General features: G+C 38.8%; 2 protein-coding genes and 1 pseudogene across 2 annotated transcripts in view; 2 read left to right on the forward strand and 1 right to left on the reverse strand.

Moving 5' to 3' along the window:
- Window positions 1-6,517, forward strand: part of LOC141426086 (tubulin glycylase 3A-like) — a 13,256-nt gene extending 6,739 nt beyond the window's left edge. The window contains exon 7 of the mRNA XM_074084948.1: window positions 6,362-6,517. Coding sequence (XP_073941049.1) covers window positions 6,362-6,517 — 156 coding nt within the window. The remainder of the gene's footprint in view (window positions 1-6,361) is intronic.
- Window positions 6,518-11,431: 4,914 nt separating this feature from the next.
- Window positions 11,432-14,399, reverse strand: LOC141426200 (uncharacterized; annotated as a pseudogene).
- Window positions 14,400-16,603: 2,204 nt separating this feature from the next.
- LOC141426087 (tubulin glycylase 3A-like) lies at window positions 16,604-26,608 on the forward strand (the record flags this gene model as incomplete). The annotated part of the gene is made up of 11 exons (XM_074084949.1): window positions 16,604-16,730; window positions 16,984-17,131; window positions 17,937-18,130; window positions 18,918-19,093; window positions 19,281-19,721; window positions 21,417-21,631; window positions 23,883-23,973; window positions 24,048-24,218; window positions 24,294-24,547; window positions 24,631-24,974; window positions 26,570-26,608. Coding segments are annotated over exons 2-11 (2,049 nt in total), but the record flags the coding sequence as incomplete, so codon positions are not given.
- Between the last annotated feature and the right edge of the window lie 694 nt (window positions 26,609-27,302).

Genomic DNA, 27,302 nt, shown 5'->3' on the forward strand with positions numbered 1-27,302 from the left:
GCGTCAGGAGGGTATTGAATAATAATTTTAAAGCTTACCTCTACATAATAACTCATCATGTAATACAGAAGCATTGTGAGTTATACGGTATTAAATGTCATGTGCGACCTATTTAGAATTCTCTATTCAATATTGTTTGTTCATAAAAGTACATTCGCGCTTATTTTTACTGTTAATATGTTAAAGAACGTAGGTAAAAATGCAGTTTAATGGTGCAATGTAGTCGTTGAAGTTGATAGCTCGAAATAATGGATTATCTCTCTCTCGTCTCTCTCTCTCTTCTCTCTTCTCATCTCTCTCTGAGTGTGGTGTGTGTGAGTTCCCAATACGCACTAGGCCGCGTGTGAACTACGGCCAAGCCCTCTCATTCTAAGAGGAGGCCTGTGCCCCAGCAGTTGAACGTTTATAGGCTGGGATGATGAGCGGGGCACTTTGCTCGAAGAACTGATGGCCCAATGGCCAATATATTTTTGAGTAGCGACTACGTATCGGAAAACACAGCATGGATAATTAAGCACTTTACAAGGTGGAACGGTGATCTAGTGAAGTTCACAAGGTCATACATCGGATCATTGGAATCCTGACTCCAATGGAAACAGGCAACGTAGGACTAGTTATTGTGGCCTTTTATAATAAATTAAAATTAAAACGCACACAAAACTTAAAATTAGGATACGTCTACCGCATAGATCCGGATTGCTAGCATAACATCCCTTTAAATATCATTATCAAAGTACAGCTGGCTACATCCACATTTCAATGGACTGCCTAGGTGGCGCGCATTAATCTCCCGCTCAGTAGGAGGTCTTTGTACTTGAAATTATGGCGCTGACTATACAAGCCCGGGGCTGTGAGTTATGTCTTTAGTAGTTAACGGACATAGTGGTGTCAGTTTGATAAATTTAAGACGCGATACGCGCACTTGTATCATTCGGAGCCAATTACATACATGTTATGATTTTAAAAAAAAAAAAACTTTACCGTTCCAAAGGTGAACCATAGGACTGGATCATCACTGAGACACAAAACATGCAAACAACAAAGACTTAATTAAAAAGGAAAGAAAAAGAAAACTAAAACTAATTATTTTAGGTATGCTCCAACAATTATATTCACAAATATGACCCAGAGCAATACTATTTGGCAATTCCAATACACATAGATCGATGAAAGGTCTAGCGGTGTGGTCACCAACCTGTGGAACGGACTAGCTTCTTTCAATCAAATCAGCCCATATCCATCCACTAAGGTACTACTGAGTAAAGGCCACGCTATTTTGCCGGATCCTGTGCTAGTCTCATCCACAGTTTACCTCCGAATTGCCAGATGTCATCAAACCATGTTTTGACCAAATCTTGGACACCACTCCGTAACCACTTTTGACCACCTGTTGTCGGTGCCTCTCGCTAAGTGTACCGCCCGTTTCCACTTGATTCTGCAAAAAATAAAATAATGATTACTTGCCTTGTACTTGTAATTGGTTCTGAATGATACAAGTTGCAGACATTTACAAGGTTAGCGGAGGGTTGACCTTGACATGTCTTGCATTACATGCAGTTACTAAGGTAGTCTGTTTAGGTATATTAAAACTTCAAGGGACAAAACTAAAGACTTCAAATTTTTTTTATTTTTATTGTTAGTACTTTAACTAGAACACATCGAAAAAAACCACTATAGCCAGGGATCGAACCACGATCCGCATTATTCGAAAATGCGTGTTTAGCCCATACACCAACCATAGGCTTTTTAATGGAAATTATTTTGACGAGAAATCGTAAAGATGATCGTACTTACCTACTTGCTACCTACGTATACTACGTACTATACGGTTGGTTAATTGGAACGTAAGGTTTCCTATGACATACAGATATAATTGAGGAATAATAAGAAACATGTTTCAAGGTGCACTTATTCCTAGTTTTTTTATTTGTAATTCATATTCGATATTTTTTTTAATATTGAATATTTCAAAATTTTTGAAAACTATTATGGGTTTTTTTTTTGTCAGGCCCCGGATGCGTTTTCCTAAATATCTATTATTATATTTCATGTAATCCTAAATGTGAGTCACTAGTTTCGATATTTTCGATATTATTCAATATATTTTAAACTAGCGACCCGCGACTCTATTCGTTTAGAATTTGGCTTTCACTATCCTGAGGAACTATGCAATTTTTTCCGGATAAAACTATCCTATGTCCTTCCCTGGGACACAAACCATCTGTATGCCGAATTTGATCTCAATCGGTTTCAGTGATTTAGACGTGATGAAGTAACAAATAAGTAAACAAACGTTTTTGAGATATTGAACTTTGAAGTGACAAGTCGGGGGTTTTCCAACTTTCAGTTGGTTAGGTTATAAGTAAATCAATCATTGAAACTCGAGTGCGTATCTTATCTTAATGATTTATAAATTTATAGTTACTTTGACGATTATATTAAAAAAATTACTCGCCCCGCTATCTCTTGTGATTGATTATCATGTTAGAACTTTGAATTTATCCTACCCAAGTATTTTAGAGGATTTATTAATCAAACACTATTATATTAAACTTCGATGTGTTTTTCATCCCCTTTTATCATATTATTGCTAAGTATTACTAATTAGTTAGTGACTTTATTTTACGTTTTCAATCCTAATATAGCTCTATACTAATTTGAAAGATAATCAAAACAAAAATCACTCATACATTTTAACAAAATCAGTAGAGAAATGTGACCTGTAGTGAAGAAGGGCGAACAGACATACGAAAACATTTAGCATAAGTTGAAATGGACTCGTTTCGCTCGCGCTTCGCTCTCGCTTGGTCGATAAATACAATGTATGTACAGTCAGCATTAAAAGAAACTAGCTTTTTCTCTGTCAACATTAACACATTGTCAATTTTGTATGGCGCTAAGTACGTTGCTGTAAACAACAAAGTACAAAAGTAACCAGCTACTTTTTGATGCTGACTGTACGTATTAGGGAATTAATGTAGAATAATTAATTTAATATCTAGTCTTAGTTAATATTAAGGATGCAAACGTATGTTTGTTTGCCATGCTTTCACGCTTAGATTACTGGAACTAATCTTGATTTAATTATCTATGGAGATAGTTGGAGACAAGAAAAAGGTCAAAAGATAGGTTTTAGTTCCCGCGGTTGCGCTATAACCGAATCCTTCGCAGATGAAGTCGAGGGCAATAGCTAGTAAGTCATAAAATCATTGCTATCAATACTTGAATGGACATCGACATGCATTGTATTTAATGTTTCAACAAGTTTTCTACACTAAGAACCAAAGTTAATCAAATCTCTAGAAATATACACTAAAAGTTCATAATATGTATAGCTTTTAAATTTCTCATTGGACGGTATCAGTTTTTTTTTATATCGAACGGTTAATAAAATCGATATAAATGCTGCGTCAGGATCTAAACAATCAATCATCTCTAGATGAATGAAGAATGGACTTTGTTCAGAAACACGATTCATCCAGAGTTCGATGAGTTGAGGGTTTAAAAGGGATAAACGAAAGTATCAAACTGTGCTGAATATGTTCGTAGTATTTTTACGGATTATAAAAAAATACTGATTAAATCTGAACGAAAAGCCGTAAAATATGTATCTAACGTGTAAAACGTGTAATGTGTTTTACTGATTTGACATATTTATTTATTATATTTAAGTAGTGCGCAAAGTCCTTGCCTATCTTTAAGTCTTGCTGGGAGCATACCTGTCATCTTGCGTTGAATGTTATAGTTAGCTTATTTATGTGTTGTTATGTATCTATTCTACCTATCTATTGTTTAGATTGTTGTGATATGGTATTGTAGTGTAAATTTATGTATTCTTGATACAGCTCTAATCTACTGAAATAGCAATGCTAAAATGTATTCCTCTATTTCTGTCCATTGTAAGGTTGCCTGGAAGAGAATCAGCTCACTGAAAGCGATAAGGCGCCTATTGCTTACACTAGAAGTCTCTAGATATATTTTGTGTTCTCTGTATGTTTACTGTATTGGTGTGCAATAAAGAGTTGTATGTCTTTTTGTATTGTGGCAAGAATTTGTACGTCGGGCGAACAGGATATGGCTTCTTTGTGTATTGCTGTCGTCAATTTATACCGATAACCGCAATAAAGATATTTTGATTTTTGTTTTGAAAACTCCACTCGTTTTGGCACTTTATTTGATATAATTTTGTATGTTTCTTTGTTCCTTGCTTTAATCTTGTATGTGATATTAATTCCATTCATTTTCAGTTGTCAGATTTATTTGTCATTTGTTGCATATAGGTAATTTAGAGATCGTGATTATGCAATAATCAAAATATCGGCAATAACTAAATACAGTTGTTACAAACAACAAAAAATGTACCACAGGTTCGGAAAAGCTCTCGTTAGGAGAGCCGGAAAAGACGTCAACGAGGTATTTCTTTTTCAAAAAACCGGCCAAGAGCGTATCGAACACGCCCGAAATAGGGTTCCGTAGCCATTAAGTAAATTGCCACTTTAAACAAATCACTCAATGAAAAAAAATTTTTAGCAACTCCGTAATGGTTTTAAGAGACCTATCCAACGATACCCCACACTACAAGGTTGGACGAGAAAAAAAAATCACCCCCACCTTACGTCTATGGGAGCTAATCAAAAAAAAATATTTTTTATTGTACCATTTTGTCGGCATAGTTTACATATATATTCGTGCAAATTTACAGCTTTCTAGCATTGATAGTCACTGAGCATAGCGCGACGGACAGACAGCAGGCAGACATGGCGAAACTATAAGGGTTCCGTTTTTGCTATTTTGGCTACGGACCCTAAAAAGAAACATCTTGCGTTAAAATACATTCCTTTCTAAAAATCCAAATCTTCTCTACTTGATTGTCGTTCGTTATTTTCCCCTTGCCTTCATAGTCAAGTCCACGTAAGGAAGGCCTTATGCTTTATTTAACACTGTATTTATTCGCTACTTATCTACCTACTAATTCGTCAGTATACTAATAAAAAAAAGAATACATGAGTTTTATTTGTAAACCGAAAAAACCTAATGTCATTTTTATATAGGTACACTCCGCGTCTAAAAAATAATTTAATGAATGTAACAAGATACCTACAAAAACTTTTCGTTGAATTAAATATATCCAGAGGAAAACGCAAATATATATATATTTTACTGATGAAACTGAAGTAGGTACATAGCTCTTTTTTTTTTTACTGGTAATATTTCGATAAAGTGTCAAAGTGGGTCGAAATCTCTGATCACCCGCTCAGTAAAACCTGTCCTGTCATGAAGCTTAGCTGTGCTTTACATCGGTAAATAATACGGTATTAGGTTTGGTTCCTGCGGGGTAAGCCTGTCCAGGGGTCCTCGTTGACAAAGAGTAGATAAATAGGAGTAGACGCAACAAACGTAAGTTAGGGTTTGAAGGACTTATTAATGATTATCATATCGCATCATTTAGTGAGTGGAACCATATAATTTTATAAGTCAATTCGAGTCGTAATTTGTGATATACTTTTCACAAAAACATCAAACAATCATTTTTATTTCTACAGTTAAACTTAGATTTTCAGCAAATAAATATTCTTGTAATCTTTGTGACGTCAAATATTTTTTTCTATTAACAGATGTTGATCACATAATATTTTTACAGAAATTATCTTATATGATAAAAATATGAAAATAAAGTTGGTCGTAAGCGTGACCGTCTACCAGAACATCCAAAATTATTCCACTACAACCACAGACTACTAAGATATTAACGCTCACCAACGGAGTGCATGAGTTTTTCATATTTTTTTTTTAGATTTTTCAGACCAGTAGTTTCCAATTCAAGGAGAAGGTGGAGACAGCTGATAGTTTAGGCACTATTTAGTGCCGTTAACGTAAAAAGCTGGTCATTCACCATTTTTGCTGAATTTATGGAAACCTACAAAAATCTTTCATCGTACGGAAGCGAATTAGAAACAACCTTTATTACCTCTAAATTTAGAATACTAATATAACAAATAACAATCCACGCATAAAAGGGCGAGATAAACGGCTATGTTGTTACGTACAGTCAAGTGTAAAAATATGAAATTATTCAAAATTTCAAAAATAAATACCACAGACTTTTATTCCGACGCAATAAGGCCGTAGTAACATATTTTTGAATGGTTCGAATAGATATTTATTTTTGCACTTGACTGTTTCAAAAACAATTTTAAAGCTCTATGTAGGATATGACAAGCTGTTCGACAGCTATTACATAAAAAAAGATAATTTTACATGATGTAATTTCGAATGATGATTGATGATAGCTTCACTCCGGTGGTGAATCGGTAACGCCGTCTAATGCGCAATCGCAATCGGCGTGCGCCCATTTCTGCAGCGTTGTCCTGTACCCAAGCTGTTGTTACCTTTGGTAGATATCTGCCAGCCGCGGTTTGACAAGAAGACGATGGCACAGAAGGTCTTCGAACACATCCGCGAGGCAGGCAAATGCTTGATAGGGCTAACAATTTTCGCTCTTTTAGACTCCAAGTGAAGGCTTAGCACAGCAGATGTTCCTTACACTCCAACTTGTGGCCGGAGGGTGCGATCTTCCATCGCTTTAAGGAAGCAAGAGTAAAAATCCCAAAGTAAGTCTTTTATTATTAATAATTATATGGAATTGTTATTACATGTTATAATTACTTGTATGTCTTTAAATTTAACGTAAATATAATGATGTAAATTTTCATGGACTAGTAAGTAAATAAAATAAGTTTAGAATATCCTGAAATATGTAAAATTAAACATAACAAAAACTTCCATCAATAAGTAGTAAAAAATTACTTCTATTGGTACCACGACGAAGATGTCATTTTGAAGCAAATAAACTTCACAGCTCTCATAAATTCAAACAATATGACATTGCTGCATTGTGCTGTATTTCAAAGGAGTGTCATGTCTCTAACTTTATCAATAGAATCAGGGAGCTCAGAAAACTCGACAGGGGGGGTCAAATCCTACTGAGCACCGAAATTGATACAAGCCCCGTGCCATCAATGCTCGTATTAAATCTGAACCGCCATTGTTATTGAGATTAAACCTTTTGTTAGCGTTGCGTTAAAGATCTGTGAAGTGTAAAACGAACTGTGAACTTTAATTGAAAATTCATAAAAAAAAGCAGAAGTATCTGCCAACTTGTAAGTAGGTAAATTTAAATAAGAAGCTTATTTTTTGTAATAACCGCGAAGATTGAATCATGAAAGGTAAATGTATTATGACACAAAGAAAAACAGTAGACTCAAACAAAGGCCGATGATATAAGTGCTCTCCTTAATGTTACTAGTATCACTGAAAAACTTCAACACGTCTTTGACATTACCAAAACGCTAATTTTCTATGAATTGATACGTATTAAACAAATACAAATATGTTAAACAAATTTTTAAGTGTTTTTCGTACCTAGCCATCTTGACTTTTCAGAGATATTAGTATATTGTTACTTACTACCTTTTGCCCGCAACTCCGGCTGCGTAGAGTTATTTTATCACTATCCCGCGGGAACTATGCCTTTATCCGGGATTTACATTTTTAGTTTTGTAGGACTAACTATCCTTATGTTCTTTCTAGGGTCTCCAACCATTTCCATAATCAGTGACTTTCGCTTTTATAACATTAGAAATTAATTTTATTTCGAAAAAAAAAAAAATTACATGGAATCCTGTGTTCATGTGACAAGAAAACGAATGTAATAGTGCTTTATCGAATCTGAACCTGCTTTCGTGAACTACAAAAGGGATACGATTAATTCGCCACACGCTATGAAAAGTTCCATTGGAAAAGGTACGCCTAATAAAAATACGCAAGCAATAGCCCACTGCATTGTTTTAATTTACTGTTATTTGCAAGGTAGTTCTTTGTATTTGTAATTATGCTGAATTGAAAACTTTCAAGCTCTAACATTGTTTGTAGCATCTTAACATAATTTTGGTTTTATTGAAGCCCTCCGCCCATCTCATTGTTTTGTTTCGAGAAATGCGTTTGATGTCGTCTATTAATGCAATAAACGTTTCATTCATTCAATTAACGAAACAAAATAAACAGACTACCCTGCCTCGCCTTACTACCTCGTAACAACCAACTGCCCTAAAAAACCCAAAATAAGTTCAAAAACACAAACTTTATCAAAGTGCCGACTAGAAACTCCACTCAGCAGCGCAATACAATGCAGATATGGCAGCCTCTGCCACATTCTTCTTCTTTATGACGCCGATTCGCTCGCCATTTTTACGGGCGCGGGTCATCCCTTAAATTCTTTTTATTGCTGCCCTTGTAAATCATTGCGTAATGCTCCAGTGCATTATCCGTCGAGGAAACTTCATTATGGCCGGTTTAATGGGTCGAAGGAGCGATAAAATCTGCCCGGCATGGCTGGACGGCCGCGTAATGGCAGTGGTGGCTATTTGTTTCTGCCTATCGGGACTGTCTGATTCTTGTATTACACGCCACTTGGTGTTGATGGCCGACGGCTGTATTAATTAAACGGATGCTTATTCGGGTGGGGTGATATTGTTTTGTTGAAAAAAAATGTCTGATGGACGATGCAGATGATGTAGATGTAAAGAAAGATTGGCACTTCATTTGAATTTAGTTTCAAAGAAGTATTTGCAGAGTCGAAAGTAATTTATTGAATCAGAAGTTTGCAGAGGCCCTTCACAATAAAATAAAAACAATTAGGTACTTTGCTCAATATTTATAAAAAAAAGTGAGTACTTGAGGATTTACAATGACAAATATAACAGTTTGCTTTGGTTCATTAGTAGACTAATGAGAGATGTTAGAACATCTGGTAGCATGGTGAAACGGTTGTGTTGCTGTGAGGAAGAACTCTGGTTGAGTTCGAAACGCGTCAGTATAAGACGGCTATTGTAAGGTCGAGATTGAACAAAGTAATTGTTTATAGTTCATTGAAAGTAGGTAGGTAATTGCCAATTCATAATTCATTCAATCATAATTTGATTGCTTAGTAGCGACATCTCTTGCCTGGGTGAGCGGTTGGTTCCGAAGGAGTGTGACGTCTCTCGATGAGAGCGGAACATAGATGTCGCTAGTGCTGCTGCATAAGTAGCGTAGTAGAAATAAGCAACCTGAGATATGTATGCATAGGAAAAATTCGTGTCTAGATTCCTGTCCAGCGGTGGTGTAGGGGTTATAGCACGCAGCACGGATTGCTGAGGACCTGGGTTCGATTCCCAGCGCTGGTCTCTTTTTCTGGTTTTTCTGTGCATCCATGTCTCAGTTTGTATTTTCGATATGCCAATTATGTGTCATTCGGGGTTGAATATTTAGGTCTGTGGGACTTCAGCATTCAATTTTTTTTTAACAATTAATATCAAAACGAAAGAAACTGACTGTTTATCAGCAATGAGCATACAGCGAGGCAATGCTGCCAAAATCTTTGGACCTGTGCCGCGGGATGTTTTTCGCGTGCTTTTTCTAGTTTTAGTTATAATTTCCAGTACTCTGTCCGTTGCATATAATATAGCAGTGGAAGTATCGGGGGGAGACCTTTGCTCAGCAGTGGGACAGAATAGGCTAGCAATAATAGTAATAAATAATAATTGGTATTTTTACTAGCCGATACCGGAGACTCCGTCCGCTCAGGAACTATGTCCTTTTCCGGGACCTAAACTATTTGTACACCAAATTTCTATAGAATCGGTTTAATGGTTTAGACGTGATGAAGTAACAAACAAACAGACTTACACACTTTCGCATTTATAATATTAGTGAAATTTTAATACAATTTCAGCAGAATTAAATACTTATGGCCTATACTATGGCTGGATGTGGCTCTGGACAGGGAGATGTGGAGGTCAAGAGAAGGTCTAAGAAAAAAAAGGCTGAAGGTGTTTTTTTAGTATTTTTATTTAAGTGGTTCTGCTCATTTACTAAAATTTCAATCTTATCGTATATGTATGTGTTAGTTTTATAGTATTCTTGATACTGCTCTGATCTACTGTAAATTCCACCACCTGCTAAAATGTATTCCTTATTTCTGTCCATTGTAAAGGTTGCCTGGAAGAGATCGCTCTGAAGCGATAAGGCCGCCTATTGCTTACCTTAGAAAATATCTATGTTTATATGTGTTTTCTGTACTGCTTACTGTGTTGGTGTGCAATAAAGAGTTATTGTATTATATTGTATGTATTATGAATGCGAAAGTTTGTGTGAACTCCACTAAAACGGCTGGACGGATTTGGATGAAACTTGGTATGAAGGTAGCTGGCCATCTGGAATAACACATATGCTACTTTTTATCCCGATATTCTCACGGGATTGGGATAAAATCTCAAAATAAGAACCACTGGGCTTAGACTCATGAAATTGGACATGGTTGTTTTTAATACAACAAACACGATGTAATTTTTTGGAATTAACCCGAGAATTTTGTAAGTAAGTACCAGATCGAATATTAAACGGGTGCAAAGCCGCGGGTAAACACTAGGAATAAAATAAATTTAGTACATCAAAGAAACTACTGAGACCCAAGACTGTCTCCGCAACACTATCAAAAATGGCCACCGCAGTAATGGCCGGCGATACATCACGTGCAATTTGTTGCGATAGCAAAGCGATAGGCTAGAGTAGCGAGAATTGTTCTTTATTGCCCTATAAAACGTGTGCTCCTTGCGGGAGCAGTTTTGATGACCGATAATTTCACGGGATTAAAGTAAGTTGTTTATCTTCTTTTTCTGACGAGTTGTCTTTTTTTCTAATTCTAAAGGATTCTCGATAATTAAGAGTTTAATCTAATTTAATTTTCTTATTTAAATTTTGTTTTCTGCAAGTTTATTTTTACTTACCCATGACCAGAGGGGGACGGACGCTCGATTTTTTGAAAATTTGCACTTTTTGAAACTTCGCAACTTTATGGGCACTTTAAAAATTTCCAAAAATTTCCAAGACGTTTAGAGGGGTGTTATTTTGAGGTTAGTTTTGTGTTCTGTGTGTTGTGTGTCTGTGTGTCCGTTTGTTAAACGGGTGGACCGATTTGAATCTTTTTTTATTTGAAAATGCGGTTTTCTAGCTGGATCTTACACATGATTTATCAAAATCGGTTCAGCCGTTTCAAGATCATAAGATCTTTTCTTCGCTGCGGTAGGAATCTTAGATGCATAATGGATATTTACTTTACTTTCAAACATATTTGGGACCTAAAATTTGAAAAACCCATGTATGCTATATAGCTACGCAAGATTATGGAATCTCGGCCTGATGCTGCAGCCAGGATATCCAGAACACTAGTAGGTACACTCTTAATAAAACTATAGCAGATATATCGTGTTTGGGTTCGTTTTGATCAGTATTTTGATCAGTAATTGATTCTACATACAATGCAGTGGTGGCAACACGACGAGCTGATGCTGCAGCCAGGATATTCAGCACACCAGTATCATCATCATCATCATCAGCCCGAAGACGTCCACTGCTGGACAAAGGCCTCCCCTTAGAACGCCACAATGAACGACAACTTGCCACTTGCATCCACCGGTTTCCCGCCACTCTCAGGATGTCGTCAGTCCACCTGGTGGGAGGCCTGCCAACGCTTCGTCTTCCGGTTCGTGGTCGCCACTCGAGGACTTTTCTCCCCCAACGGTTATCTGTTCTTCGAGCGATGTGGCCTGCCCATTGCCACTTCAATTTGCATATTTTTCCAGCTATGTCAGTGACTTTAGTTCTTCGACGAATTTCCGTATTCCGGATTCTATCGCGCAAAGAAACTCCAAGCATAGCTCTCTCCATAGCTCGTTGCGTGACTTTGAGCCTCTCTAAGAGGCCAACAGTTAAGGACCACGTCTCAGCGCCATAAGTCATCACTGGCAACACACACTGGTCGAAGACTCTAGTCTTCAGGCACTGCGGAATATTGGACGAGAAGACATCACGAAGTTTCCCGAACGCTGCCCATCCGAGTTGGATTCTTCGGGCGACCTCTTTGTCGAAGTTGGACCTACCCAACTGGACAACTTGTCCAAGGTAAACATAGTGGTCAACAACTTCGAGTACATCGCTCCCAACGATAACCGGCACGGGTGTGACATGGACATTTGACATGATTTTAGTCTTGTCCATGTTCATCTTAAGACCCACCTGTTGGGAGACGATACTGAGGTCACTGAGCATAGTATTGAGCTCCTCCAGCGACTCCGCCATTATGACTATATCATCGGCAAAACGAAGATGGGTGATGTACTCGCCGTTGATATTGATGCCGAACCTGTTCCAGTCCAAGAGCTTGAAAACGTCCTCCAACGCATTTGTGAACAGTTTCGGAGAAATAACGTCTCCCTGTCTCACACCTCGCTGCAGTTGGATTGGTTGTGTACTCTCGTCCTGCAACCGGATCGACATAGTGGCGCTGCTGTACAAACTCTTTAACACCTCGATGTATCTATAGTCAATATGGCATCGCTGAAGGGACTGCAGTACAGCCCAGGTCTCGATTGAATCGAAGGCTTTTTCATAGTCCACAAACGCTAAACATAGTGGCCGATTATACTCCTCGGTCTTCTGTATAATCTGGCGGAGCGTGTGAATGTGGTCTATGGTGCTAAAGCCTTTACGGAATCCAGCTTGTTCGGGAGGCTGGAAATCATCAAATCTTCGCTCGAGACGATTCGTAATGACCCTCGAAAACAACTTGTATACATGACTAAGGAGTGAGATGGGTCTATAGTTCTTCAATAAGGTATTGTCGCCTTTTTTGAAGAAGAGCACCACCACACTCCTGTGCCATGCTTCCGGCGTGGTACCCTCGAGTATGACGGAATTAAATAACCTCTGGAGGACTACAAGTACCGGTTTACCACCCGCTCTCAGAAGTTCTGTCGTGATTCCGTCATCCCCCGGAGCCTTGTTGTTTTAAGTTGTTTGAGAGCCACTCTAATCTCGTACTGGCTGATATCTGGGATGTCTTCAGTGTAATGACGGTTAGTTTAGCTCTGGTATCTTGAGCTGCACCTACAACGGGCTTCTGTGTCGAGGCATATAACTGTTCGTAAAACCTTTCAAGCTCTCTCAACAACTCCGGTTTCGATGAGATGATACTGCCATCGTCGATCTTCAACTTAGTCATTTGGCTTTTCCCAATAGACGAATTCTTTGCAAACACTTTAGAGCCCTGGTTCCGCTCAATTGCTTCCTTAATACGTGCAGTATTAAAGGCACGCACATCGTGTCGCATGGATTTTGAGATTCGCCTATTAAGTCTGCCATATTCCGACATGTCAGTTGAAGATCGCAGCCTCATCTCGTTCCGAAGTTCCATTAATTTAATGGTTTCATTGGAGAGCTTCTGAGGTCTTTTCCGGCGCGGAGTCTTGAAGAACTGGGACCCCACGGCCTGAACAGTTTCTACCAGCCCGTTGTTGATCTCGTCCGCTGTTTTGCATTCGGCTAGGCACTGGAAGCGATTATGCAATAAGAGTTGAAAGCTTTCGGGGTTCTGGATTTGGGCAGGACAAGGACGGAGCGTGGACTTCACAAGACGTGACCGTTCTAGCTTCACATTAATATTCAGTGTGCCTCTGACAATACGATGATCACTTCCGGTTTTCACCCTGTTGATCACAGAGACATCACTGAATATTCGCTTCTTGGTCGTCATAATGAAGTCAATCTCATTTCTGACTGAACCATCGGGGCCGATCCACGTCCACTTCCTGGATGGTCGCTTCTGGAAAAAGGAGTTCATTACGTAGAGCTCCTCCTTCTCCAAGAAGTCGACCAGCCGCTGGCCCCTTTGGTTCCGCTGCCCATAACCGTACGGCCCCACTCTCAACTCATCGCCATTCTGAGTGCCCACCTTAGCATTGAAGTCCCCATAACAACGGTGAAGTATGTCTCGGAGGAATGTATGGCTTGAGAGATTTCTTCATACATAGCCTCTACTTCATCGTCAGGGTGTGTCGAGGTTGGCGCATACACCTGGATAACCTTCAACGAATACCTATCGGTGATTCTGAGTATCAGGTATGCTACCCTGCTCGACACACTATCGACTTTTACCACGTTATTAATGAGGGACTTGCGGACGAGAAACCCGACACCACCCTGAGACTTTCGGTCTCCTTCCCGGAAGAAGAGCATGTTGCCAGACTCCAGGATTATCGTATCCTGCCCCTTTCGTCGGACTTCCGATAATCCATGATGTCCCAACGCAAACTACTCAATTCTTCCTCCAGCTCAATGATTTTCTCATCTGTCCTCAGCGTGCGAATGTTGTGCGTGGCCAGGGCCAATGTCCGGTGGGATGGTAGCGAGGAGTACCCGGAGATTCTTCGCACCCCTTGCTCCTCCGTTACCTGGCCCGCTACCAAGGCCAGGGATAAAGGAGCTGCCGGGACTAGGGGCCGCGGCTTATTTGTACCTATCATTTTTTATTTGGGGGGGGGGGTTGCCATAATCCCCACGCTTGGCAGGCGGCTTGGGATCGCAGTGTTTGCTGATGGTTTACGCAGAAGACGCTGCTGCCCGTCTTCTGGATTTTTCCCTTAGTCGCCTTCTACGACACCCAACGGAATGAGATGGGGGGGAGCTATTCTTGTCCGGCCACCCCACGGTCACGAATATGTATTTAGTCGTAATTAAAAAATTTAAGAACTTTAAATATAGCTGACACCGTTAAAAAGTACCTACTCGTTTAAGTACCTAAGTAAGTTAGTTAAGTTTCCGAGGTCCTGCGTAAAATGCAACTTTTCGGGATAAAGGTCAAATGTAAGAGGTCTCATTCCTAATTTTGTAGCATCTACGCTATGCGTGAGATGAACCATGAAACTGTAATTCTGATATTGATAGAAAATCATTAACAGAGTCAACTTTTAATCAGATAATTTTGGCTTCGGAAGTAATTATGGCAAAATTTTAACGCAGCGATAAAAATTGACTTCAAACACGCACAAACGCTAGTTTCTTCTTATTGAATACCTATTTGATAACTTTCTGGAATTGATTAATTTAAAGGGAATAGAGTTGATTATATAAAATCAAGACGCAAGACTGTTAGGAATATCATTTTAATCTCTTCTTCCTGGCCTGGCCACTCACTCTTCTCTTTTTAACCGACTTCAAATAAGGAGGAGGTTCTATGTTCCATTCCATCCAATGCTTGTATTTTTTTTATGAAAATTCTTTTTTTATTCGAAAGAGTATTCTTCTGAGGTGGTCCCATTGTCACCAAGTCAAGATCTGATGATGGAATCCTAGGGAAATCGAGGGCAAACCTCAAATTTTATAGGCACATCTACTTATTAAGATAGAGAAAGTATCATTTGGTAACCTGGACCTGATGAAGAAGACCGTAGATGACCAATAGAACTCGTCAAAGCTAAGTAATGCTCGCTCCTCTATAAACGATCATGATTAATATACCTACCTAGATAAGCGACTAAGAAGAAGCTTTAAGTAAATGATTCTTTCGAACTGATCTGATGCTGAAACGAGAAGGAGGCAACGGGACTCTGTTATAAATCAACGTAACTAAGCCGTGTTTGGGCTTAATGGAATTGTTGTGAGATGTACTTTGGCTACGAATCACTAAAAAGTATAAAGACATTTTTTTAACAATAAAGTAAAATCGACGGTCCCAAAAAATAACAAAAAATGGAACCGACTACAAAACCCTTGAAAATATTTTTCTAGGTACCTACTAGCTCGAAGTCGCATAGTCGGTGACTCAGCACGACCCAGCAGGAGGGACTGAAACCCACAGTATGTAGGTGATGTAGACCTACCTCATATTGTTCCACTTCAGCTGGCTCGTGCTGAGGCACCGACTTCGAGCTAGTAGGTAACTAGAAAAATATTTTCAAGGGTTTTGTAGTCGGTTCCATTTTTTGTTATTTTTTAATTTTTTTGGAGTCGGTTTTAATAAGAGTCTTACATGTTTTAGACTATCCGCACGGTGTAGACGACATCATGTTCTCGTGATCATGGCGCGTGCAACTGTGCCGAAGTATCAAGTTTCTCTAAAATCATAAAAATAAGAGTCTTATGGTGGATGAGACTAATAAAAGTCTTATGACTTCTCATTCACTACATAATACTTAGTGCTGAAGCTGTTAGTGGGAAAATTTGAGCCGTGAATTCAGCACCTTTAAATTCCTTTTTAATGTTGGTTGGCAAACAAGCAGGTGGGTCTCTTGTATTAAGCGAGTACCAGCACATATCGATGCGTTGTCAGTCAATAGATAATAATAGACTAAGGGGCTGTTTCACCATCCATTGATTAGTGTTAACTGACGGTCAAATGTCTTCAGCCATCTCTATTTGTTTTGTTCGAATAGACGGAGAAGCCATCACATTTAACCGTCACTAATCAATGGATGGTATAACAGCCCCTAAGATACTTAAATAACTTCACATCCACATCACTGCTTTACAGCAATTACAGCATCTCTAAGTCTATACAGAGTTGGTAATTTTGTCCTTTGTGCCGAGTTTGTGGCTCCTTTTATACCTTTTACAACCTTTTACACCACGTAGGTCTGAGTACTTATCCGTGGGTTTACTATTTTTGTTAATCATACTTTAAAAAAAAACTTTTATCGCGGAACGTCAGCGTCACTGGAAACGTCCAACGTCCTTATTGAAACTGAAGATGTCAGAATAAATTTACAGTACAACAAACAATTTTTTTTTTCTAATCTTATTAACGCTATTGCGTTTATTGTAACCTAGTTTTACAAACAGTGACCTGGTTGCAGGAGGCAAGTGTAATTTCGGTTTATTAATTTCCGCGCAACATCATCCTTCACGATTTGCGATGTACTTAACTCCTGACGTCACTCGGGTGCCAGGCGGAGATGCGCCCCGAAGCCTCAATGATAGGCCCCCAGATGTAGGTTAAATATAAAGTAGGTTATTGCACTGCCAGGGTTAAATTTAGTCAGGCAGTGGAGCATGAGCGTTCGGGGTGGGCACTTGTGTATAACCCTCGAAAATGCTCGTTACTTGTTGCAGAGGTCTGGGGCGTAAACGACGCTCATGGCTATAACAATGGACCTGGAGGAGAGTGTGTCAGACTCTAAGCTGCACAAGGATAGTACTGCTAAGAAGGAGCTGCGACCTTCGAGTGCTGTCTCACTGTCGAAGTCTGAAAATGGGCCAGGTCTGTCTCGTCTTTTCAATCTTACCATTTTCAAGTTCCGAGTCTTAACTGTCTTAACAGTTTGCACCCTGACAATCGGCAACGTTGTTGAGGAAACAGTTATTTTTCTTACGATCATCATTCATCAAACTTTCATCCAATTATCGTATCATGTTTGTACCTATGTATTCTTTTTTACTCAAAAGCCTTAACAACTTTTCAGAGCTCTCCTTTTTAGGGTTCGCTGGTCTTACAAGGAATCCTTAGTTTCACCATATTCCTTCGTTGATCCGTCCGTCCGTCCGCGGCTTTGCTTATAAACTGCTACTGCTTAGAAAGCTTTTGCATGGGTTATAACTTATAACATTAAGCACGCCGAGAGAGTTGAGAAATATATTTTTGAAATATATTTTTTGACAGGTTAGGTAGGTACCTACCTACCCCGTTAAATGGGGATGATTTTTTTATCGCCTAAACCTAGTGTGCGAAAGATATTGTTGGATAGGCCTTTAAAAAAAACAAGTTATTTGTATGTATACTACGTACCTGCCGTACCTACTAAAGCTTTTTCAATACCTATTCGTGTTTTAGTTTTCCTCGACTCTACTTTTTTAGGACATCGAATCTGTTTTGGAGGTGACTTAATAACATAGCACGGCATTCATTATATACTTACTTAGGTTGCAATTCGTACTATTACTACTACTATACTGTAGGTAGTATAACTTTTCTACTTCTACTGAAATGCCCTAGTTGCTCCGCGGTAACTTAGGTACGTACTCGTAGAATGACATCAGAATACCGTTACACCTTTTTTAATTGTCAGAAACGTCATCATCGACTGAGCAGCTAAAGCAGTTCAAGAGTTGGGTGAGCAACGAGCGGTGGCATGAGTTGAGAAAGATAGCAGATAATGCCATGAAGGACCGGAAGGTATTCATGATCAAAGGCGGAGGTTTCCCGGCGGTTCGTCGAGCGCTTCTGGAGCGAGGGTGGGTCGAGAAATATGAGGCTCATAAGGTAAACAACCTGGTACTGAACGGATCGTCTTGAAATATACTGCTCAAAAGAAAAAGGGCCACGTGAATTTTCTGTGTGAAACGAAAATACTAATAAATATAATTCTTTATAACATTCCTTGTCTAAAAATGGTTTTATTAAATACAAGGTAACACAGTACAGTACTTTTCATCCAATTAAATGTATTCAATTAAAAACGCTAACATATTTTTGATTTCATTTTACCGGTGAAATTCAAGTGGCCCATATATTCTTTTGATTAGTATACCTACACAAAAATAAAAAATAAATGTATGGCGCCGCTACTCGACAAATTGATTGGTCAAGGAATCCCTGAAGTGTGAAATCAATCAGACTGAAAATATCCAATTCTGATAAAAGATTCTGTGTAGGTTTCATCAATGTTAAATAAAAAGTAACATTCACGCAAGTAGATATTAACGTTATTTAAATAATGTTGGTATGGGTATACCCTATACCTACTAAGAATTAAGTACTTCCTTTAAGAATTCATTTTTTTGTCTCTATTGGTGCATGGGGGGCACTTTAGTAGGTATGTATGTAAGTGCATGAAATAACAAAAAATAGATAGAGGTATCTATACCACGGTGGTACGGGGTGGTAGGTATACCACGATAAAATATACAGTCGGTATAGGGACATAATTCGATTCAGGCGATAATACTGAAATGAGATACTGTGTTTGTTTTGTTTAGTGCATTCAGCTATTTTCGATCTCATATGCGTACCTGCTTATCGGGAATTTATTTTGCATTAAAATTTCAAGGTCCGTCATCCACCTACGCACATAGATCCCAAGAGAGCGACAGGGAAGGAACTTTCCAAAGTCGAACGCTTGATTCTTTACAAATTTATGGAGCACCATTCAGTTGATTTCCTCTGGACGACCAAGAGGGACAAGTACGACTGGTTACTAAGCAACAAAGAAGTCGTCATTAGCAGGTACTTGTGTACAGGTTTCCTTTCATGTCTACATTGTATTTGCTTTAAGAATGTCGGCTTAAGTAACGCTTTCAATTATTAATGCCATTACCCTACCTACTTACAATCTGACCTCTGATGTCTAAGTACGTTGTAATAACCTTAAAATTAGACGCAATCAGTATAATCAATGAAATATTTTTAATAGGTTTTGTAGATCGCTTTTCACCACCAAGGAAGGTTTAACGGCATCACTGACCCAGATGCACTGGTACACAGAGCCTGGAATTGCTCTGACAAGATTCCCTCGCTGTTACAATATCCACAACTCCGATAGCCTCGAAGAATTTATCGACGACTTCAGAATCACCGCCTGCATCAGCATCCTCAAATGGCTCTCGAATACTTTCCAAGCCAGCGGCGAGCAGAACCTAGTCATAAGCAATGGGAAGGTTCCATTCTCAGCCATCGAGTTTGCGCTGACAAGACTGAACGAGTACATATCCTTCTTCACCCACAAAGACATTGACGACACCGAAGACCAATCTCAGCATGTCTGGGAGCACGAATGGGACCAATTCCTCACTCATCACTATCTACTCGTACACGAAAAGGCTAAGTTCGCCGAGGACAAAAATACCAGTTTAAGGTAGGTACAAATGTCGCTGATGTCATAATCGTTCTTCGGACATAAATCAGAGGTATCGCATATTTACACGGCTATAGCGAGACATTACGCAATTTGGCTTGTTTTATTATTAATAATGATTCATTGTTTGTTTTTCTGTTAACATACCTCCGTCCAGAAGCACGTGATAGTTAAACATTTGGCGAAAGGGCATTTTATTATGTAAGTAGAGTCCAGTGAAGCACAAATCGCAATAAATTTCGTAAGTGAATAGGGACTAAATTATTTATAATTATTATTAAAAGTCGCTGAACTAATGTTGTTCAGGTTGACGAGGACGATCTATGTTTTAATTTTTTGCTCGTATTACAGGCCACACCCGGTATAAGTAACTAAATACTTAGTACTTTTCCAGAAGTAAATCCACGCAATTAATTAAGTACCTAATCTAGGTATAACATGTAATCTGGTATTGTGCAAAAGGCAGATCACGTAAACAACTGTTGTATCCATTCAATGATCGTAATTCGTCAATATTTCGTTGTTAAATTGTCAATCAATTAGATCACAGTCTGTTTACGGTATGCGCACGGGTACCATAAACAATTAATTCAACATCATTCAACATTATCCAAGCAATTTTCAATGCTCTTATGACACCACACCTGTCCACATTCCAAGTAAGGGCCGTTACAGACGGGCTGCATTTTAGCTGCTTTCTGGCTGCAAAAAGTGCGCAGTCCACTTGCAGTTCTATTGACTGCACGCACACCGAACGTAAACTAGCTGCACGGTTGTAATGCAGTTATGTTACAGTCAGTAGGTACAACTGCATTGAAACTGCAATAGTCCAACTCTCGTAAAAGGTGGTTGTTGCAGTTGTGATACAGTCCTATTGCAATTGACACTACTGCATCCAAACTACAAACTGACTGCACAATTTCGATGCAATTAAGTCAAATGCAAAATAATTTCATTCAAACTACACTTTGCAGCCGAAACGCAGTAGAAATCTAGCCTGTTGATACGGCCACAAAACATGTGATAGGTATAAGTGACAACTCCTTAATCTTAAATATCTGAAGTTTACATGTCATTAATTTGACGTCATCATCATCTTCATCAGCCTATATTACCCAGTGCTGGGCAACAGGCTTCTCTTGTGCAGACGATGTTTCCTTCACCGCATAGCTCGTGGTAAATTTCAAATGTAATTCCGCACATGAATTTCGAAAACTCAGAGGTGCGAGCCGGGTTTGAACCCACGACGCTCTGCTTGAGAGCGATAGGTCAAACCATTAGGCCACCACGGCGATTAATCGCCGTGGTGGCCTAATTTGACGTAATCTAAATTAATTCTATAAAGGTGCAGTATTTATTTGATATAAAACGTCACTTAATAAATACAATAATTGATGGACGGTCGCCAGTGTTCGGAAATCGTCGTGAACAGCCAATTGTCTTTTTCAGAAGACCGATGTCCAATCCTTATCGCCGGGTACTGTACACTAGGTATACGTCCCAGGCTGGGCTCGCGTTCATATTCAGTACGGCTCCCACGCGTACCCACTGTGGATCAGGAACTACGCGCACACCATTGAATTGCTTCGAATGTGTCCGCAGATTTCCTTAAAATGTTATCCTACACAAAAATCCCATGGTAAATTTGAGTGCAATTCCACTCACTTCTGTACAAAGGCATTCTTATTTTCCCAGACAGCTAGAAAGAAGAGCTTGCAAAATTTTGGTCACAATGACCAAGTACTGGCCGCAAATAGATATCGACGGTGTCCTCAACATCTGGATCGTGAAGCCGGGCGCCAAGTGCCGCGGCCGAGGCATCCAGCTGATGAACAATATAAAAGACATCATCGGACTCATAAATATACCCACGGCTCAGAAAAGTCGATACGTCGTGCAAAAATATATTGGTAATGATAAGTAAATGTTTTTTCACTTCTCATGCTCTTAAAATGTTACTTTAGTCTCTGCATATCGGGACTAAAGCTCCTTTTTATTCTCTAGGGATTAAAGTATTTTTTTCTAATTTGCGTTGGAAACTCCTAAACATCCAACACGGTGTCACAAAGTCACAAACAATTTTTAGGGCGTGGAAATAACCTCAAAATGCCAACTGTGCAAAAATATAAAAAAACACGTTTTCGTTCCGTGAAACACAATTAATGATTACGAATATGAATCTATTTAATTATATTAAGAATTAATTCATTTTATTATGCATAGTCCAATTATATAGTTTTAAAATAGTTTTCAATTTTCAAACTGTTGGCTAAATATGCAAGCATTTAAACCGTCACTTCATAAACAATAAAAGAAAAGAAAAAACCGAGCAACATTTTTTTTTCTATTTCAATTTTGAACAAATGGCCAGTCCATTAGTCGAGCGTACCCTTTTAAAAAGTAATATTGTAATTTTGAACAGAACATTGTTTTTTTCCTCGCATTCAAAGTGAAAAGTAGAGTGTTTACGCGAGACTAAACAACCATAATGCCACTCGAACTATAGCCACCCTCGCTCTGCTCGGGTGGCTAAACGTCTCGTGTCATTACGGCTTGTTTTAGTCCCTTGTTGAACAATCTACTATTAACAGCAGTAAATCAATAGTAGGTATCATTTCATCTTCTGCTTATGCTTGACACACATCCCATTACCGGGCATACACCTCTTCTCAGCTTGGGCTGAGACACAGCATTGAATGAGGGTTTTTCGACAGGCGAAATACTTACTTATCACTAGATCGCGTTAGTATCGTGAGTCCGTTGTGAGTGAGTGAGTGGTCCGTTGCCGTTTCAGTAGGGCTACTACGAAACTCGAAAATCAAAGTTCGTATCATACCGTCCCTCTCGCTCTCGTATTAAGTAGTATAAGTGTGAGAGGAACCGCACGACACGAACTTCGAGTTTCGAGTTTCGTAGTAGCCCTGCAGTGTTGCTTGCGATTGGCTCATTCATTTATTTAACTAATCACGAGCGCGCGCGACGCAATTTTCAAACGGACCTCACGATACTAACGCCATCTAGCGATAATTCGTCTGTCGTAAAACCCTCATTGCTTCACAGGTGCATCAGGTTCTTCACCTAGGTTTTTTTTTGAAAAGCTCATGTTAAATTTGAAGTTTCACACATAAATTCCGAAAAACTGAAGAGGTGCAAGACCGAGTTCGATCGAACTACCGACTCTGTGCTAGAGAGGCAAACCTATAGGTCAAACCATTAGGCTACTACGGCTTTTTAGGTTTCCGTAGCCAAAATGGCAAAAACGGAACCCTTATAGTTTCAAGATTGGTTTTTTGGAATCTTTTGTATTTTTTATTTCAATTCCAAATTTTTACTGTTACGGTCATCCCGTAAAACCTAAATTGAAAATACAAACTGAAATATAGATGCACAGAAAAACCAGAAAAATAAGACCATCACTGGGAATCGAACCCAGGTCCTTATAGTTTCGCTATGTCTGTCTGTCTGTCCGTCCGCGGCTTTGCTCGGGGACTATCAATGCTAGAAAGCTGTAATTTTGCACGAATATAATTGTAAACTATGCCGACAAAATGGTGCAATAAAAAATTCAAATATTTTTTTTATAGTATCTCCCATAGACGTCAAGTAGGGGTGTTTTTTTTTCTCATCCAATCTTATAGTGTATAGTATCGTTGGATAGGTATTTTCAATTATATTATTAGGGGGTTGCTAAAACGATTTTTCGATTCAGTGTTTTGTATGCAAAATATTCAACTTTAAAGTGCAAATTTTCATTAAAGTCGAGCGAAAACTATAAACTATAACGGTTAAGTTTTCTTGAGAATTATTAGTAGTTTAAGAGTAAATAGCAGCCTAAGGTATTAAATATACCTAAACTTGGAATATTTCGTACAAAATACGAAATCCTTAGAAAAATATTACTTATTTTTTTCGTAATGGCTACGTAACCCTATTTCGAGCGTGTCCGACACGCTCTTGGCCGGTTTTTCAACAGTAGTGATGAGTTCTAAACATCTTGTCCGTTTCGTCCAATACCTACCTGCTGTATTTAATATGATAATTTGGGCAAAAGCTTTAATATTGTGCAAGCAGAAGAAAGGGAAGATTTAGCTTCCTACACGTCGGACGATGGATATTCAAAAATTAGTTCGAAATTAAATTAATTTAATATTGCGCTTTCAGAGAATCCGCTTGTCGTTTACGATACCAAATTTGATATACGGCAATGGTTTCTCATCACTAACTGCCAACCGTTGACAATTTGGGTTTACAAGTAAGTCATTTGTTTCACTGCACTTACTAATCTATATTTTTAATATAACTAGACTATATTTTCTTGTTTTCCAGAGATAGTTATTTAAGATTTAGCTCACAAATATTCAGCCTGTCGAATTATCACGAGTCTGTTCATCTTACAAATAATGCTGTACAAACCAAATATAAAAATAACGGCGAGAGAGATAAAGCGCTCCCCGATGAAAATATGTGGGACTGCCATACTTTCAAGGCTTATTTGAGGTAAATAAAGGAAAAATAACCAGCAGTGATCAAGTAGTCTCATATTTTTAATTTTTTTATTTCTCTGATCAAAAGACAGATCGGAAAACACGAGCTGTGGGACTCGAAAATATATCCTGGAATTAAGCAGTGTCTCATAGGAGCTATGCTAGCCTGCCAGGAGTCGATGGATAAAAGACAGAACAGCTTCGAACTCTATGGAGCAGACTTCATGCTGACCGAAGACTTCACGCCGTGGCTCATAGAGATTAACTCCAGTCCTGATCTGGCACCGACCACTTCGGTCACGGCGCGGCTTTGTCCTCAATGTCTAGAGGATGTGATCAAAGGTAGAACTTATGAAAGGTCTAAATTCAGATTTTAATTAGGTATGTTAATTATCTATCTACATTGTGATTTTCTTTGTTGACAGTTGTGCTGGATCGACGGTATAACCCCGAAGCCGACACAGGAACGTTCGAATTAGCTTATAGACAAACTATTCCAAAAGCTCCAGCGTATCTAGGTTTATCTTTGTGCATTAATGGGAAAAGACTCATAAAGAAATCGTCCAGACAGCACAAACATGAGCCAAGAAGCACCACACCTTTGGCACCACGAGTGCCTTCCGGAGATACAATTGCAGAGCCTGAACAACCGGTGCCTGCCGAATATAGCGGTCCCATTATCACAGACTTCCTCTCGTGGCTTAATCCTTACGATGCAATCCCCCTCAGCAAGGACAATATGGCTTTAGGACCCAAGGAATCCCTCACGGTACGCCAAGCCATTACAGTCGTAAAAACGGGTCTCGCGTTGAAAAGTAATTTGAAAAAACGTAATTCTTCCGCGATCTCTTCTAGGCCCAATCGGGGAAGACGAGAAAAAAATGTAGAGTGTAAGCGACGTGTCGTGCCCCATTCTTGCTGTCGGCCCGAGGACTCTCAATCCGCGAAACACGCTGGTAAATACCGCACAGAATCGGCCAGCAAAGCGGAGAAGCCCAAGGTCGACAGGTCGGTCGGTAACAAGCGTTGCTACATAGATCCAATAGAATGGGAACGAGAAACGGCCAGTATTCTCCGGTCAACCATTTCCGTGCAGAATAAAATTGCTAACAGATTGGAAAATATTGTTCCATTGCGGCAAACAAAATCGAGTGTAGTTACTTCAAATCGGTCGATGTTAGAGCCTCTCAGTTCGCGAAATTGCATTGACGACTCGGATCCGATTAAAAAGCTGAGTGCAGTCGGTAGAAATATTTGTAAACTGCGCGATGAAAATAGAGCCAAACAAAAAGCTATAAAATTTTCAGAGAGCTGTACTTCTATATATGCACCGTATCGGGTAGTAATTACCCCCCTAAATGATGAGTCACAAAACACGAAAAAATAAAAATGAACTTTTCGCTACTTTATTTATCCTCCTACACGTCCTATACATATTCGATCTCGTTACCCTGTATTAAGTAATTAACACTTTTATACAATCATGGGCAATATTGGAATTCTGTTTATCTAATATTCACCGCTTGGCTTGTGGGTAAATAGAATTGGAGAAAAGGTATAAGAGGGCTGAAGAAATAGAATAGGTAGTATACTTCTTCGATATCTTCCTGTTCATAGATATACAAAATATACAAGTCATAATGGGTGTCTGACCATGGGACTTTAAATTCAAGGTTAGATTCTACTCGCACTCGCATAACTCAGCTACTATTATTCTGCAACTTTTTAAAAATTATGATCACTGATGTTTTTTTTTCAAGATTAAATTAATTTTCAAATGTATGCGGTGCAATACAAAATTGACGGCACATTAATAAATGTTTATCAAATAAAATGTCAAAAATAATTTAAAGTCCCCTGTACCTGTACCAAGAGACAGCGATAACACCGCCTTGTCCAATACACGTACCTACTGTTCCACACTTCAGTCTACTCGTGACCACGGCAACTGTAACGTTGCCGAAACGTCGAGGTAAATATTACTTGTGTAAAAATAGCGTGATAACTCCCGTATATAGTATTTTGACTATGACGTACCTACTGATTTAACAATTAAACTTATTTAAATTCAAGTTTTTTGAAAATTTTACAAAACAAAAGTACTCAGGTTTGCGAGTAAAAATCGAACCTTAAATTTAAAGCTCCATGATCGAAGACTCCCTGTATGATTATTTTAGGTAAACGTAAGTAATCTCTTTATGAATGTAAATTTTTAAGACTTAAAATCGTTATTGATTGTGAATATTTTGCAAATAACTTAGATACTCATATAAATTTATTCTTGCAAATGTTGGCGTCTTCAAATTCTATTGTTCAAAGGAAATGAATAAACATCAAAATGTTTGTGTTGTTTTTTAATTCCAGGTGTCCTGCTTCCCGGTTCCTCTTCATGCCCGTTCCCCCGAAGATCACGCCGTCCAAAAAGTCCTGGCGATTGACACAATGCAACCTCAAACTTTTTCAATTTAAAACTATGTGACAATATGCCACGATCAATCACACTGACAATAAAAACATCAATATTGGCCCAGAAATTCTTTGTTAAAAATATAAAATGAAATAAAAATGTAAGCAAATGGTTGATAAAAATGATACAACAAATATGATAAAATATTAAAATGACGTCAGTAAGTGAAAATCAGTCAATTTATTTAAACGTCGGCTGCGATGAGGTTGGTGCTATATAATGTCTTACTACAGTATTTTATAACAATTATTGCTTCCAAACGCAAAACGTCCCTATACCAAAATTACGCCCCGTTTGCATATCGTCTCCTTTAAAACGGTCCTTTGTGCGCAAAGTAGTCTTTCACAAAACAAAACGTCCTTTTCTCAAAAAGACCCAACCCTTTCGCAAAACGTCCCTTGTCTAAAAGCCCCTTTCGCAAAATGTCCTTTCTCTAAAAACCCCTTTCCCTTAAGGTCCCTTCCTTACGCTCCGCATAACGGCCCTTTCGCAAAACATCCCGTCTGCGAAACACCCACAAAAAAATGATCCCACAAGTTTAGTACATAGGTACTCGTAGAAACTAGAAAAATACGAGAGATAGGGTTTGTGAACGGGAAATTTAGCGAATGAAACATACGTTCGAGGAAG

The sequence above is a fragment of the Choristoneura fumiferana genome, chromosome 3 (assembly GCF_025370935.1).
Source record: "Choristoneura fumiferana chromosome 3, NRCan_CFum_1, whole genome shotgun sequence".
NCBI lineage: Eukaryota > Metazoa > Arthropoda > Insecta > Lepidoptera > Tortricidae > Choristoneura > Choristoneura fumiferana.